Source organism: Mesoplodon bidens (genome assembly GCF_964165515.1).
Source record: "Mesoplodon bidens genome assembly, chromosome: 7".
Classification (NCBI taxonomy): domain Eukaryota; kingdom Metazoa; phylum Chordata; class Mammalia; order Artiodactyla; family Ziphiidae; genus Mesoplodon; species Mesoplodon bidens.
This window is the reverse complement of record NC_138164.1, coordinates 23,955,353-23,968,007: the sequence shown is the minus strand read 5'-3', so window position 1 is coordinate 23,968,007 and position 12,655 is coordinate 23,955,353. Positions and strand designations below refer to the sequence as shown.

The window sequence follows — 12,655 nt, the reverse complement described above, 5'->3', positions numbered from 1 at the left end:
CCAGGAAGCACGGAGAGTCCCGTACAGGATAAACCCCAGGAGAAGCACATCAAGACACGTATTAATCAACCTAACAAAAACTAAATTCAAAGAAAAAATATTAAAAGCAACAGGGGAAAAGCAACAGTGTACAAGGGAATCCCCATAAGGTTATCAGCTGATTTTTCATCAGAAACTCTGCAGGGCAGAAGGGAGTTGCAAGATATTTAAAGTGATGAAAGGGAAAAACCTACAACCAGGATTACTCTACCCAGCAAGGATCTCATTCAGATTTGATGGAGAAATCAAAAGCTTTACAGACAAGCAAAAGCTAAGAGAATTCACCACCAAACCAGCTTTACAACAAATGCTAAAGGAAGTTTTCTAAGTGGGAAACACAAGAGAAGAAGACCCACATAAACCCAAAACAATTAAGAAAATGGTAATAGGAACATACATTTTGATAATTAATTTGAATGAAAATGGATTAAGTGCTCCAACGAAAAGACACAGTCTGGCTGAATGGATAAAAAACAAGACCCATATATATGCTGTCTACAAGAGGCCCACTTCAGACCTGGGGACACATACAGACTGAAAGTGAGGGGATGGAAAAAGATATTCCTTGCAAATGGAAATCAAAAGAAAGCTGGAGTAGCAATACTCATATCAGATTTTAAAAAGTCTAAAGACTGTTACAAGAGACAAGCAAGGTCACTACATAATGATCAAGGGATCAGTCCAAGAAGAGAATATAACAATTATAAATATTTATGCACCCAACATAGATGCACCTCAGTACATAAGGCAAATGCTAACAGCCTTAAAAGGGGAAATTGACAGTAACACAGAAATAGTGGGGGACTTTAATATCCACCTACCCCAATGGACAGATCATCCAGACAGAAAATAAAGAAAGAAACACAAGCTTTAAATGACACAATAGACCAGATAGATTTAATTGATATTTACAGGACATTCCATCCGAAAACAGCAGATTACACCATCTTCTCAAGTGCACACGAATATTCTTCAGGATAGGTCACATCTTGGGTCACATATCAAGCCTCAGTAAATTTAAGAGAATTGAAATCATATCAGACATCTTTTCCAACCACAACGCTGAGATTAGAAATCAATTATAGGAAAAAAAACTGTACAAAACACAAACACAAACACATGGAGGCTAAACAATATGCCACTAAATAGCCAAGAGACCACTGAAGAAGTCAAAGAGGAAATCAAAAAATACATAGAAACAAATGACAACAAAAACATGACAACCCAAAACCTATGGGATGTAGCAAAAGCAATTCTAAGAGGGAAGTTTATAGCAATTCAATCTCACCTCAAGAAACAAGAAAAATCTCAAATAAACAATCTAAACTTCCACCTAAAGCAACTAGAGAAAGAAGAACCAAAAAACCCCAAAGTTCATAGACGGAAAGAAATCATAAAGATCAGAGCAGATGGGACTTCCCGGTCGTCCAGTGCTTAAGACTCCGTGCTCCCAATGTGGGGGGCCCAGGTTCAGTCCCTGGTTGGGGAACTAAGATCCCACATACCTCAACTAAGCACACACACTGCAATGAAGAGCCTGCCCAGCTGAAAGAAAGAAGGAAAGAAAGGAAAGAAGAAGGAAAGAAGGATAAGAGCAGAAGTAAATGACACAGAAATGAAGAAAACAGTAGCAAAGAGCAATAAAACCAGAAGTTGGTTCTTTGAGAAGATAAACAAAATTGATAAACCTTTATTTAGCCAGATTCATCAAGAAAAAAGGGGAGAAGATTCAAATTAATAAAATTAGAAATGAAAAAGGAGAAATTACAAGTGACACTGCAGATATACAAAGGATCATAAGTGACTACTACAAGCAACCGTATGCCAATAAAATGGACAACCTGGGAGAAATGGACAAATTTTTAGCAAGGTATGAGCTTCCAAGACTGAACCAGGAAGAAATAGAAAATATAAACAGATCAATCACAAGTAATGAAATTGAAACTGTAATTAAAATCTTCCAGCAAACAAAAGTCCAGGACCAGATGGCTTCACAGGTGAATTCTATCAAACATTTAGAGGAAGCTAACACTTGTCCTTCTCAAACTCTTCCCAAAAATTGCAGAGGGAGGAACACTCCCAAACTCATTCTACAAGGCCACCAATCACCCTGATACCAAAACCAGACAAAGATATCACATGAAAAGGAAATTAAAGGCCAATATCACTGATGAACACAGACGCAGAAATCCCAAACAAAATACTAGCAAACAGAATCCAATCCACTTTTAAAGTATTATACCCCATGATCAAGTGGGATATCCCCCAGGGATGCAAGGATTCTTCAGTATACACAAATCAATAAATGTGATAACACCATATTAACAAATTAAAGAATAAAAATCATATGATCATCTCAGTAGATTGCAGAAAAAGATTTTGACAAAATGCAACACCCATTTATGATTAAAACTCTAGAAAGTGAGCAGAGAGGGAACCTACCTCAACATAATAAAGGCCATATATGACAAACCCACAGAAGACATCAAGCTCAATGGTGAAAAACTGAAAGCGTTTCCTCTGAGGTCAGGAACAAGACAAGTATGTCCACTCTCACCAGTGTTATTCCACATAGTATTGGAAGTCTTAGCCACGGCAATCAGAGAAGTAAAAGAAATAACAGGAACACAAATTTGAAAAGAATAAGTAAAACTGTCACTGTTTGCAAATGACATGATACATAGAAAATCCTGAAGATGCTATCAGAAAACTACCTAGACCTAATCAATGAATTTGGTAAAGTTGCAGGATATAAAGTTAATACACAGAAATCTCTTGAATTCATACACTAACAACAAAAGATCAGAAAGAGAAATTAAGACAACAATCCCTTTTACAGTTGCAACAAAAAGAATAAAATACCTAGAAATAAACCTACCTAAGGAGGCAAAAGATCTGTACTCAGAAAACAATAAAACACTGGTGAAAGAAATCAAAGATGACACAAACAGATGGAGAGATATACCATGCTCTTGGATTGGAAGAATCAGTACTATGAAAATGATTATACTATCCAAAGCAATCTGTAGGTTCAATGCAATCCCTATCAAATTACCAGTGGCATTTTTCACAGAATTAGAACAAAAAATTTTACAATTGATTTGTATGGAAACACAAAAGGCCATGAATAGCCAAAGCAATCTTGTTTTTTTTTCTCTCTCTCTCTCATTGAGGCACTCGGGCTCCAGGGCACGTGGGCTCTGTAGTTGTGGCGTGCAGGCTCCAGAGCACATGAGCTCTGTAGTTTGTGGCATGGGGCTTAGTTGCCTTGCTGCATGTGGGATCCCAGTTCCCTAACCAGGGATCAAACCCACATCCCCTGCATTGGAAGGTGGATTCTTTACCACTGGACCACCAGAGAAGTCCCTAGCCAAAGCTCTCTTGAGTAAGAAAGACAGAGCTGGAGAAATCATGCTCCCTGGCTTCAAACTATACTACAAAGCTACAGTAATCAAGACAGTATGGTACTGGCACAAAAACAGAAATATAGATCAATGGTACAGGGTAGAAAGCCCAGAGATAAACCCACGCCACCTATGGTCACCTAATCCATGACAAAGGAGGCAAGAGTATACAATGGAGAAAAGACAGTCTCTTCAATAAGTGCTGCTTGGAAAACTGTACAACTACAACTAAAAGAATGAAAGTAGAGCACTCTCTGACACTATACACAAAAATAAACTCAAAATGGATTAAAGACCTAAATGTAAGACCAGACACTATAAAAGTCTTAGAGGAAAACCACTCTGATATAAATCACAGCAATATCTCTTTTGACCCACCTCCTAGAGTAGTGAAAATATAAACAAAAATAAACAAATGGAAACTAAAGTTAAAAGTTTTGCACAGGAAAGGAAACCATAAACAAGTGAAAAAGACAACATGAGAATGGGAGAAAATGTTTGCAAATGAAGCAACTGACAAAGGATTAACCTCCGAAATATACAAGCAACTCATGCAGCTCAATATCAAAACAGTAAACAACCCAATCAAAAAATGGGTGGAAAACCTAAATAGACATTTCTCCATAGAAGACATACAGATGGTCAAGAGGTACGTGAAAAGATGCTCAGCATCACTAATTATTAGAGAAATGCAATAAACACTACAGTGAGGTATATCACCTCACACTGGTCAGAATGGCCATCATCACAAAATCTACAAACAGTAAATCTTGAAGAGGGTGTGGAGAAAAGGGAACCCTCTTGCCTCGTTGGTGGGAATGTAAATTGATACAGCCACTGTGGAGAACAGTATGGAGGTTCCTTAAAAAACTAAAAATAGAACTACCATATGACCCAGCAATCCCACTACTGGGCATATACCTTGAGAAAACTATAATTCAAAAAGACACATGTACCCCAATGTTCATTGCAACACTATTTATAGTAGCCAGGACATGGAAGCAGCATGAATGTCTATCGACAGATGAGTGGATAAAGATGTGGTACATATATACAATGGAATATTATTCAGCCATAAAAAGGAACCAAATTGGGTCATTTGTAGATATGTGGATGGACCTAGAGTCTGTCATATAGAGCGAAATAAGTCAGAAAGAGAAAAACAGATACTGTGTATTAATGCATATATGTGGAATCTAGCAAAATGGTACAAATGGACCTATTTGTAGGGCAGGAATAGAGACGCAGACGTCGAGAATGGACACATGGACGCAGATGGGGAAGTGGAGGGTGGGATGAATTGGGAGATTAGGATTGACATATATACACCACCATGTGTAAAATAGATAGCTAGTGGGAACCTACTGTGTAGCACAGGGAGCTCAGCTCGGTACTCTGTGATGACCTAGATGGGTGGGTTGGGGGGGCTTCTGCAGGAGGTCCAAGAGGGAGGGGATATATGTATACATATAGCTGATTCCCTTCGTTGTACAGCAGAAACTAACGCAACATTGCAAAGCAGTTATACTCCAATAAAAAAAAAAAAGTTTCTGGGCTTCCCTGGTGGCACGGTGGTTGAGAGTCCACCTGCCAATGCAGGGGACATGGGTTCGTGCCCTGGTCCGGGAGGATCACACATGCCACGGAGCAACTGGGGCCATGAGTCATGGCCGCTGGGCCTGCGCGTCCGGAACCTGTGCTCCGCAATGTGAGGGACCCGCGTACCGCAAAAAAAAAAAAAAAAAAAAAATGTTTCTTAGGCTAGTTGGTGAGTTCTGTGGGGTCACAAATAGTCTTTGTTATATGGTTGTATATTGAGCTCCTAGTACATTGAAAAATCCTAGGTAAATAGTTTTTGAATCAATGGATTAGTCTTCTTCAGAAATAAAATATAAATTACTATTAAATTCTCAGTTTTTTTAAGCTCAGTAGTTTCTTTTAAAAGAAAAAGAGATGCCATTAAATTCCATTTGTTGAAAACCAATTTTGTGCCAGAACCTTATAGTGTAGAGGAAGACAGATACACAAACAAAAGGGAGAAAGTGCTTAAGCAAGTCTGCCTGGGACTGAGAGGACATATCTTTGTTTGTCAGAGTCAGAGCACTTTTTCCGATGCCATTTGGATAAGAAATCACAAAGAACAATGCTTGCTGTTGTGGACTACATGAGGAGACAAAAGAGGTAATGTAACTATTGGTTCTTGAGTTGGGGATTTAGAAGTGTAACTTGTTATTGCTGGCTGAATTTTAACATGATTCTTTGAGGTAATGCTACTGCAAGTTGCTGTATTTAATATGTGTGATGCTTATATCTCCTTGTAATGATCCATATTTAGGGTGGCACTTTGGTGAAATCAGTGTCAGGAACTCTGAATTCTTTTTCTTTTTTATGGAAGTATAGTTGATTTACAATATTGTGTTAGTTTCAGGTGTTCAGCAAAGTGATTCAGTTATATATATGTTTTTTTTCAGATTATTTTCCATTATGGGTTATTACAAAATAAATTACAAGATATTGAATACTGTAGGAACTCTGACCCCCAACTGTAATAGTAACAGTGTTATCTTTGCTAAATCATTCCGTCTTTGGGGGCTTTAGTTTATTTCATTTACAGTGAAGGAAAGGAGTAAGTGATTTTCCAGGTTACTTTTAGTTGCATTACTCCTCTTTTAACGTTTCTCTTTACATTTTGTCTCAGAAGTAGCTAGAGTTATGTAAAAAGCTCCTGCATGTATCTTTATTATGAAACATAAGTTTCTTTACTGTGTACCATGGTCTTCAAAATCTGTGGTTCTGTATAGTGATGCTGTGCTATAGCAGTGTTCATTTTCTCGATTGCTTTATAATATAGTATTTTTGTTCCTATTATTTCTCTTGAGATTTTTAACAGTGAGTGCAGGAATTTCTAGAGAGGATGGTCTGACTGATCTGTACTGCTCCAGAGTTGACCAGAACTTTGAAGAAATAATGTAGTAGGTCTAAATAATGTAATAGGTAGTCACTGATGTCTCATTAGTTTGTTTGGTGGTAGTGACAGTGGTTGATAAAAATGGGAGGGAATGGTAGGGGAAAACTGAAACATTGTTTAACGTAAATGCATTTACATCTTAAAAATTAACTCCTCTATATCCCCCTCATTCCTTTCCATCCCACTCTTAGAAAAAGAAGTGTTAGGCCTTTCAGGGTTTGTGTTTCTGGTTAGAAAGTTACTGCTTCACCATATTGTTTTATATTGAATCCTCTTGTGAGAAAGCCCATAAGAAGCTTTAACTATAGCTGGAAACATGTCTTTTCTCAGTGTTGGGAGGCAGTTTCACCTCTGAATCATTCATTTTTTATTTATCATTGAGTTAGAATGGTATTGACATTAGTTGGCCTTGGAGAAGATATCGTTTCTCAACATTAAGTTTTTATTCCAAATACAACCTTGAAGAAGATTGCTTGAGAGAATATGACTGGGACATAGAATAAAGGGTAAGGACCTGAGTTCAGGTTCACATTTCTCAGAACAGCTACAATTAAGTCTTGGCTATGTGATAGGCACTTTATTCACCAGCTTTGTAAGCATTATTTACTCATTACAAGTATTCTCTGAGGTATATATTGTTTCTGCATTTTACAGATGAAGAAATTGAGCCTTAAGAAGATAAGTTGCCAAAATTCATACAGCTTGTAGTAGGTAAACCAGCTGGATTTGAACCTAGCTAGAGTATCCTACGCTAATACCATTGCTCTTAACCACTCCATGTCAAATCTCTGTAATGTTTGTCTTGAGAAAGATAATATCATGGTCCCTTCCAGTTATGGCCTACTGTTATCACAGTGGAAGATTTTTTTAAAATAACCTCAACCTAGGCAACTAAGAAGAAAATTAACTGCAATAGGAAAGACATGTAAATGTGTCTTAGAAGAAACAATATTTTCATTGAATTGGCCATTTAAAAACACTCGTGTATGTGTTATTAGTTATTCTGTATAGACTATGCTTAGCCCATGGTTGATGGATCCCTCAGTGGAGGGCATGTATGAACCCCAAATTTGTATGGGATGATGGTTCATAGCTTTCATCAGACTTTCTAAAAGGTGTGTGATCCAAAAAGAGTGACAGAGCTCTTCAGCTATGTTATCTTAGATGTTCATAGTTATATATTGGGGGTATGTTGTTTTTGGTTATTTAAATGTAATTTTCTTTTTAACTAGCACTTGCTACCATTGTATTCTATATCAACATACCTTTCTTTTGGCATTTAAGTTAAAGAAATGGACATGACTAGATATTTAAATTTTTTTCTTTAGACCTTCTTCAGGAACCGTTTTTGATGATGCTTTCTGGCTGGAATTGAATTATCTAGAGGTTGCCAAGGTAGCTCAGTCTTGTGCTGCTCATTTTACAGCATTGCTCTATGCAGAAATCTATGCAGATAAGAAGAACATGGACGATCAAGAGAAAAGGTAATGGAATTTGGAAGTTCTTGTTTGTAAAATTGGTGTTGACACTGTTTCATTAAAGGTATATATTAAACATTTGTTTTACTGCCACTCCCATTTAAAAGATATTTTAGATAGACGTTGTCTATCTTTTAAAGAGAAATGATAATAAAAAATTTTTTAAGAAATAAGCAGTTCTCTTAAATAGAGATGTTTATTACTTAAGAATTATAAAAATTATACACATAGCAAACTCCTGGGGGACAGAGATCATCCTTATTTTCCTCTGTATTCCCCATAGTAACTAGCATTAGGAACTTAATATAAGTGATCAATAATTATTTTTCAAATGGTTGAGTGATTCCCTAACTTCAATTAAATTGTTTACCACTATTCCTTCAGTTTATTGAAGATACATTTTACTTATTGACTAGAAGTAATGTAACTGATTGCTTTCTGTGACTAAATCACTTTATTATTTTATCTACCTGTATTTCTACTACTTTAATTTGCTTTTCCTCTGAGTTAGAACTTTCATAAAAGTCCAACAAGTATCCTAGATAATAGGGAAAAGCAAAAAAGAGCCAGGAAAGTCAAAGAGTAAAAAACATACAGTTTATTGTCCCAACTGCCCTCCTCAAATCTTTATTTCAAATAGCTTAGTGTTTATTTTTATAGTTATCCTCACTTTTCCACCACAAAATCACTCATATTACAAAATTAGCAACGATATGTTATATTGATGCATTTCTTATGCTTGCTACTTATAATTTCTACTTTGGATTGTTATTAAGCTAGAAGCAGTATGGTTTTTGGACTGTGGAAAACCGGGAACTGGAATTCAGAGCCTAATTCAAATATAATTAACTTAGTAGACTTGGACTGATTTCTTAACTCTCTGGTTTGTTTTAATTTCTACTTTTCAATTGAAAACAATTAATAATCTACAATATGTAGATCATTTTTGTAATGTATAAGTGATATGTTTGTGATCACTTAGACTTTGTACAAAGACAAATATTGATATGTTGTCCTTTAAGTATGAAATGAGTAAGAAATTGATTTTTGCCTTCTCTTGATCTTAAAAATTTGGCAAAAGTCCTGCATACTTAGGAGTAGTAGTTTTAATCTGAATGTGCCTCGGTATCTTGGCTCCATAGAATAATATTTTTTACTAATCAGGAGTGAATAACTGAGCTCTTATTTGAGTATAAATAAAAGCTCTTTTAATTTGAGGATAGGTGATCATATAGAATGTGGCACATTTTTGCAAAATTGCTTGTTTAACAAGCAGGAGTGCCTGGATTTTATTTTGGTTAACTTTAGGGGAAAAGTGCTTGACAAATGGGGCTTGCTGTTTGCTTTGACAGTCTGATTTTGATTTTTTTTTTTTTTTCAGATGCCTGATGGGAAGGGGAGGGCAAACAGACATAAAGTGTATAGAGAGGGTAGGGAATGCTAATTTTCTTCAGTGGCTCAGGTGAACTGAGACTTTTATAAATCTAAAGTGATCAGGAAAAGTATAAAAGCAAAATACAGATCAACAGTTTACAAACACTGTCAGGTCAAAAAACTGAATTGCTCTCTTAGGTTTTCTATTTGAGTTAGTTAATAGCAAAATGCCTTATACTAGGTATTCAGGAATACATACAGAGTTTTATTTGTTAACTTGCTCCTGAGAAAGTATGAGCCTTCAAAGTTAGTATCCATAATTTTTTTTAGAAAGAAGTCAAAACTCCTTCAAACAGGATTTAGACAACCAGTCGTAGTTCACACCTCAGTTATTTTAATATTCCTAATACCTAAGGCAATGCCTGACAGAAGTCCTGGCAACTCTGCTTTTTGCCTAGATGAATTATAGCTCTAGACTCAAAATCATAGACTCTAATACTGTTGTTCGTACTTTCCAAGTTTCTCCTCTAAAAACTTTTTTCTGCATAACTTACCAATAAGGAAAATATATGTAATATTTACATATAAAGGTTATAAAGCAAATTAGAATGTTGTCAGTGCCATTTTGTCAATGGGTCTCCTCTATCCCATCCCTCTGTGCTCCTCCAAGAAGTAAATGTTATCTCGTGTTTTGTGTTGCTCATTTGTTTGGATGATACTGTTTTCATGTGAGTAGAAACCCATAAATACAGTTTAGTTTCCTTATTTTTAAGCTTCCTAAGAAGTTATATGTGTGCTTTCCTACAACTTGTTTTTTTCCCTCAGTTTTTTGGTAAGATTTGTCTATGTTGTGTGTTGCTGTGGTTCATTAATTTGTCACTGCCACATAATATGCCAGTGGGAGAATATGCCACAATTCATTTAACCATTCCCCTGTTAATGATAGGTGTAGAATTATTGGGTTGCAGGGTATACAAATTTTCAGTCTTATAAGATAGTGCCAAATTGGTTTTTAAAGTGGTTTTACCAGCTCAGAAATGTAGTTCATGAAGAAGTGGCTCAGTAGGAAGCTTTACATTTGAAGAAGGGATTCAAACTACCACTATTTCTAGTTTGAGTAAAAAAAAAGTAAAGAAGAAACTGAAATAAGTATAGGTAAATAATAGAGATAACATCATTTATGATAGTATTTATTTTATACATTGGATTATTATTGTCATAAACACTATAGCTGGCATGGTTTTAGAATTGAAATTAGTTATAAGACTGAGTATCATATGCATACGTACAGCTGAAGCCTTGGAGTAGAGAAATCTGAATTCTAATTCTGACTATCACTTATTAGTTTTATTACCTTGGGTGTTACTGATCCACTTCCTTTTTAACACTTAATATTATCAGACTTCTTAATTTTTGCCAAATTATCAAGTGTTAAGTGGTGTCTCAAGTGTGGTCTTAATTTGTGTGCCTGTGTTTATTAATGAGGTTAAACTTCAGGTAAAACCACTGACAGAACATTTAGGAATTGAACTCAGGGGCTTCTGCTCTATTTTTAAGCTCTGTAAATAAGCATATTTTGTCATATAGCCTTCCCATAAATGAGACTGTCATTAAAATGTAATTCTCATTCAAAGAATTAATACTAACAAATTCCTTTTCTATTCTAGGCCTAACTGATATTGTTTTTAAATATAAATGGTCATTATATTTTATTTGTAATCTCTGTTAGTTTTTTCTGTCAAAGTGTATGGTATATGTATTAGCAAGCTTCAAAATAGTATATTCCCATTAAAAGAGGTGCTCTTGTGACAAACAGAAGTCTTACGTTTGAAGAAGGAAGCCAGAGTACAACTATTTCCAGTTTGAGTGAAAAAAGTAAGGAAGAAACTGGAATAAGTTTACAGGTAAATATTATTGACCTTATTATAAATGATAATATTTGTTTCATACTTTGGACTATTATTTTGTTATAAAGACTATATAGATTTGATTTGTCATTTGATTTTCAAACTGAAGTTACCTTTTTGGACTGTCATATACGTAAATTCATGGTTTGAGGCTTAGGCCTTGGAGTAGACAGACTTGAGTTATAACCCTGACTCAACCACTTAGTTGTGTAATCTTGCACAAATTATTTAACTTTTCCAACCTTGAGTTCCTTTATCTGAAAGATGGAAGTAAAACCACCTATCTCATAGGGTGAATTTATACCATGTATTTTCTGCTACAGTACTCTGTTCATTTTTCTTTGTAGCACGTAACATTTATAATTATATTTTTATTTGTTTACTTGTTTATTGTATGTCACATCTCAGGGCAGATTGCTTCTTCTGTAAATTTTTTAATGTTTACTCTTAAATTGACCCATTCTTGCTGAATTTCTTTGGTCACCTAATTCCTCTAAAATGAGTTTCATCTTCTTCAGTTTGCTTAAACCTCTGATGTTCTCTTCTCTATCTTTTGTTTGTCTCTCCTCCTACTTCTTGGACAAGATAGGGGACATTATAGGAAGTCCCACCACATCCCACTGTCAAACATAGAAATCTCCCTGCATCTGCTACCATTGTAATCTTTCCTCTTGTTAAAGCAGAGAAAGTTCCTTCTTCTGTCCTTCTTTCTGTGCTGTTTTTCATCAACCCTTTCTCAGGAACATTTTTTTTTATTGTGTCATGCTCCTTCTCAACATATTCAAATTTTCAAACTCTATTAAAAACATTCTCCTTCAAACAGACACAAAATCATTTCCCTTTTCCCTATGTTCTCTTAAAGGTGGCATCTTTTTTTTCTCCCTTTCCATCACAGCCAAACCTTGTGAAAAAGTTGTCTGTATTTCCTGTCTCCATTTCCTTCCTTTTACTCTCTCCACTGAATAGCACTTGCTAATGTCACTCATAAACTTCATGTTACTAAGTCTAGCAGTCACCTTTCATTCAACTTCTTCCTTAATGTTTCATCAACACTTAACGCCATCAACCATGCCTTACTTGAAATATGTTCTATCTACCTTTTTGAAACCATTCTCCTGATTTTTCTCTTTCCTTTTTTTGCTTCTTTATAGTCTTAGCCTCTTCTCTGAGTTTTTGGAGTATCTTCTGTGCTTCAGGCACTGTGCTAGGCTTCTGAACTGAATGTTCCAATACTGAGGGCTTGATTTCATGTTTATGAATAGAAACAGTTTGATTAGAATTAATAGAATTATGCCAATATCAATTTGTGTTTAGAAAGTATTTCCTGGAGCAAGTACCATTAAGAGAATTAAATTGCTTGATCAATTTTCTCTGCAATGCAGTTTCTAATTTTCTGTTTTCTTTTTTTGATCTTTGTTTTCTTTTTCCTTTTTTTCTTTCTGTTTTGTTTGCTATTTTCATTTTTATTTTACTGAGATTATTTTA

At 35.4% G+C, this 12,655-nt stretch overlaps 1 protein-coding gene across 3 annotated transcripts in view; it reads left to right on the top strand.

The window, feature by feature from the left end:
* The window catches only part of ATM (ATM serine/threonine kinase), a 140,601-nt gene that overhangs the window by 86,783 nt on the left and 41,163 nt on the right, over window positions 1-12,655 (top strand). For all 3 annotated transcript variants that reach the window (XM_081239953.1, XM_081239952.1, XM_081239951.1), the window contains exons 39-41: window positions 5,537-5,624; window positions 7,740-7,895; window positions 11,080-11,167. In XM_081239953.1, coding sequence (XP_081096079.1) covers window positions 5,537-5,624; window positions 7,740-7,895; window positions 11,080-11,167 — 332 coding nt within the window. The remainder of the gene's footprint in view (window positions 1-5,536; window positions 5,625-7,739; window positions 7,896-11,079; window positions 11,168-12,655) is intronic.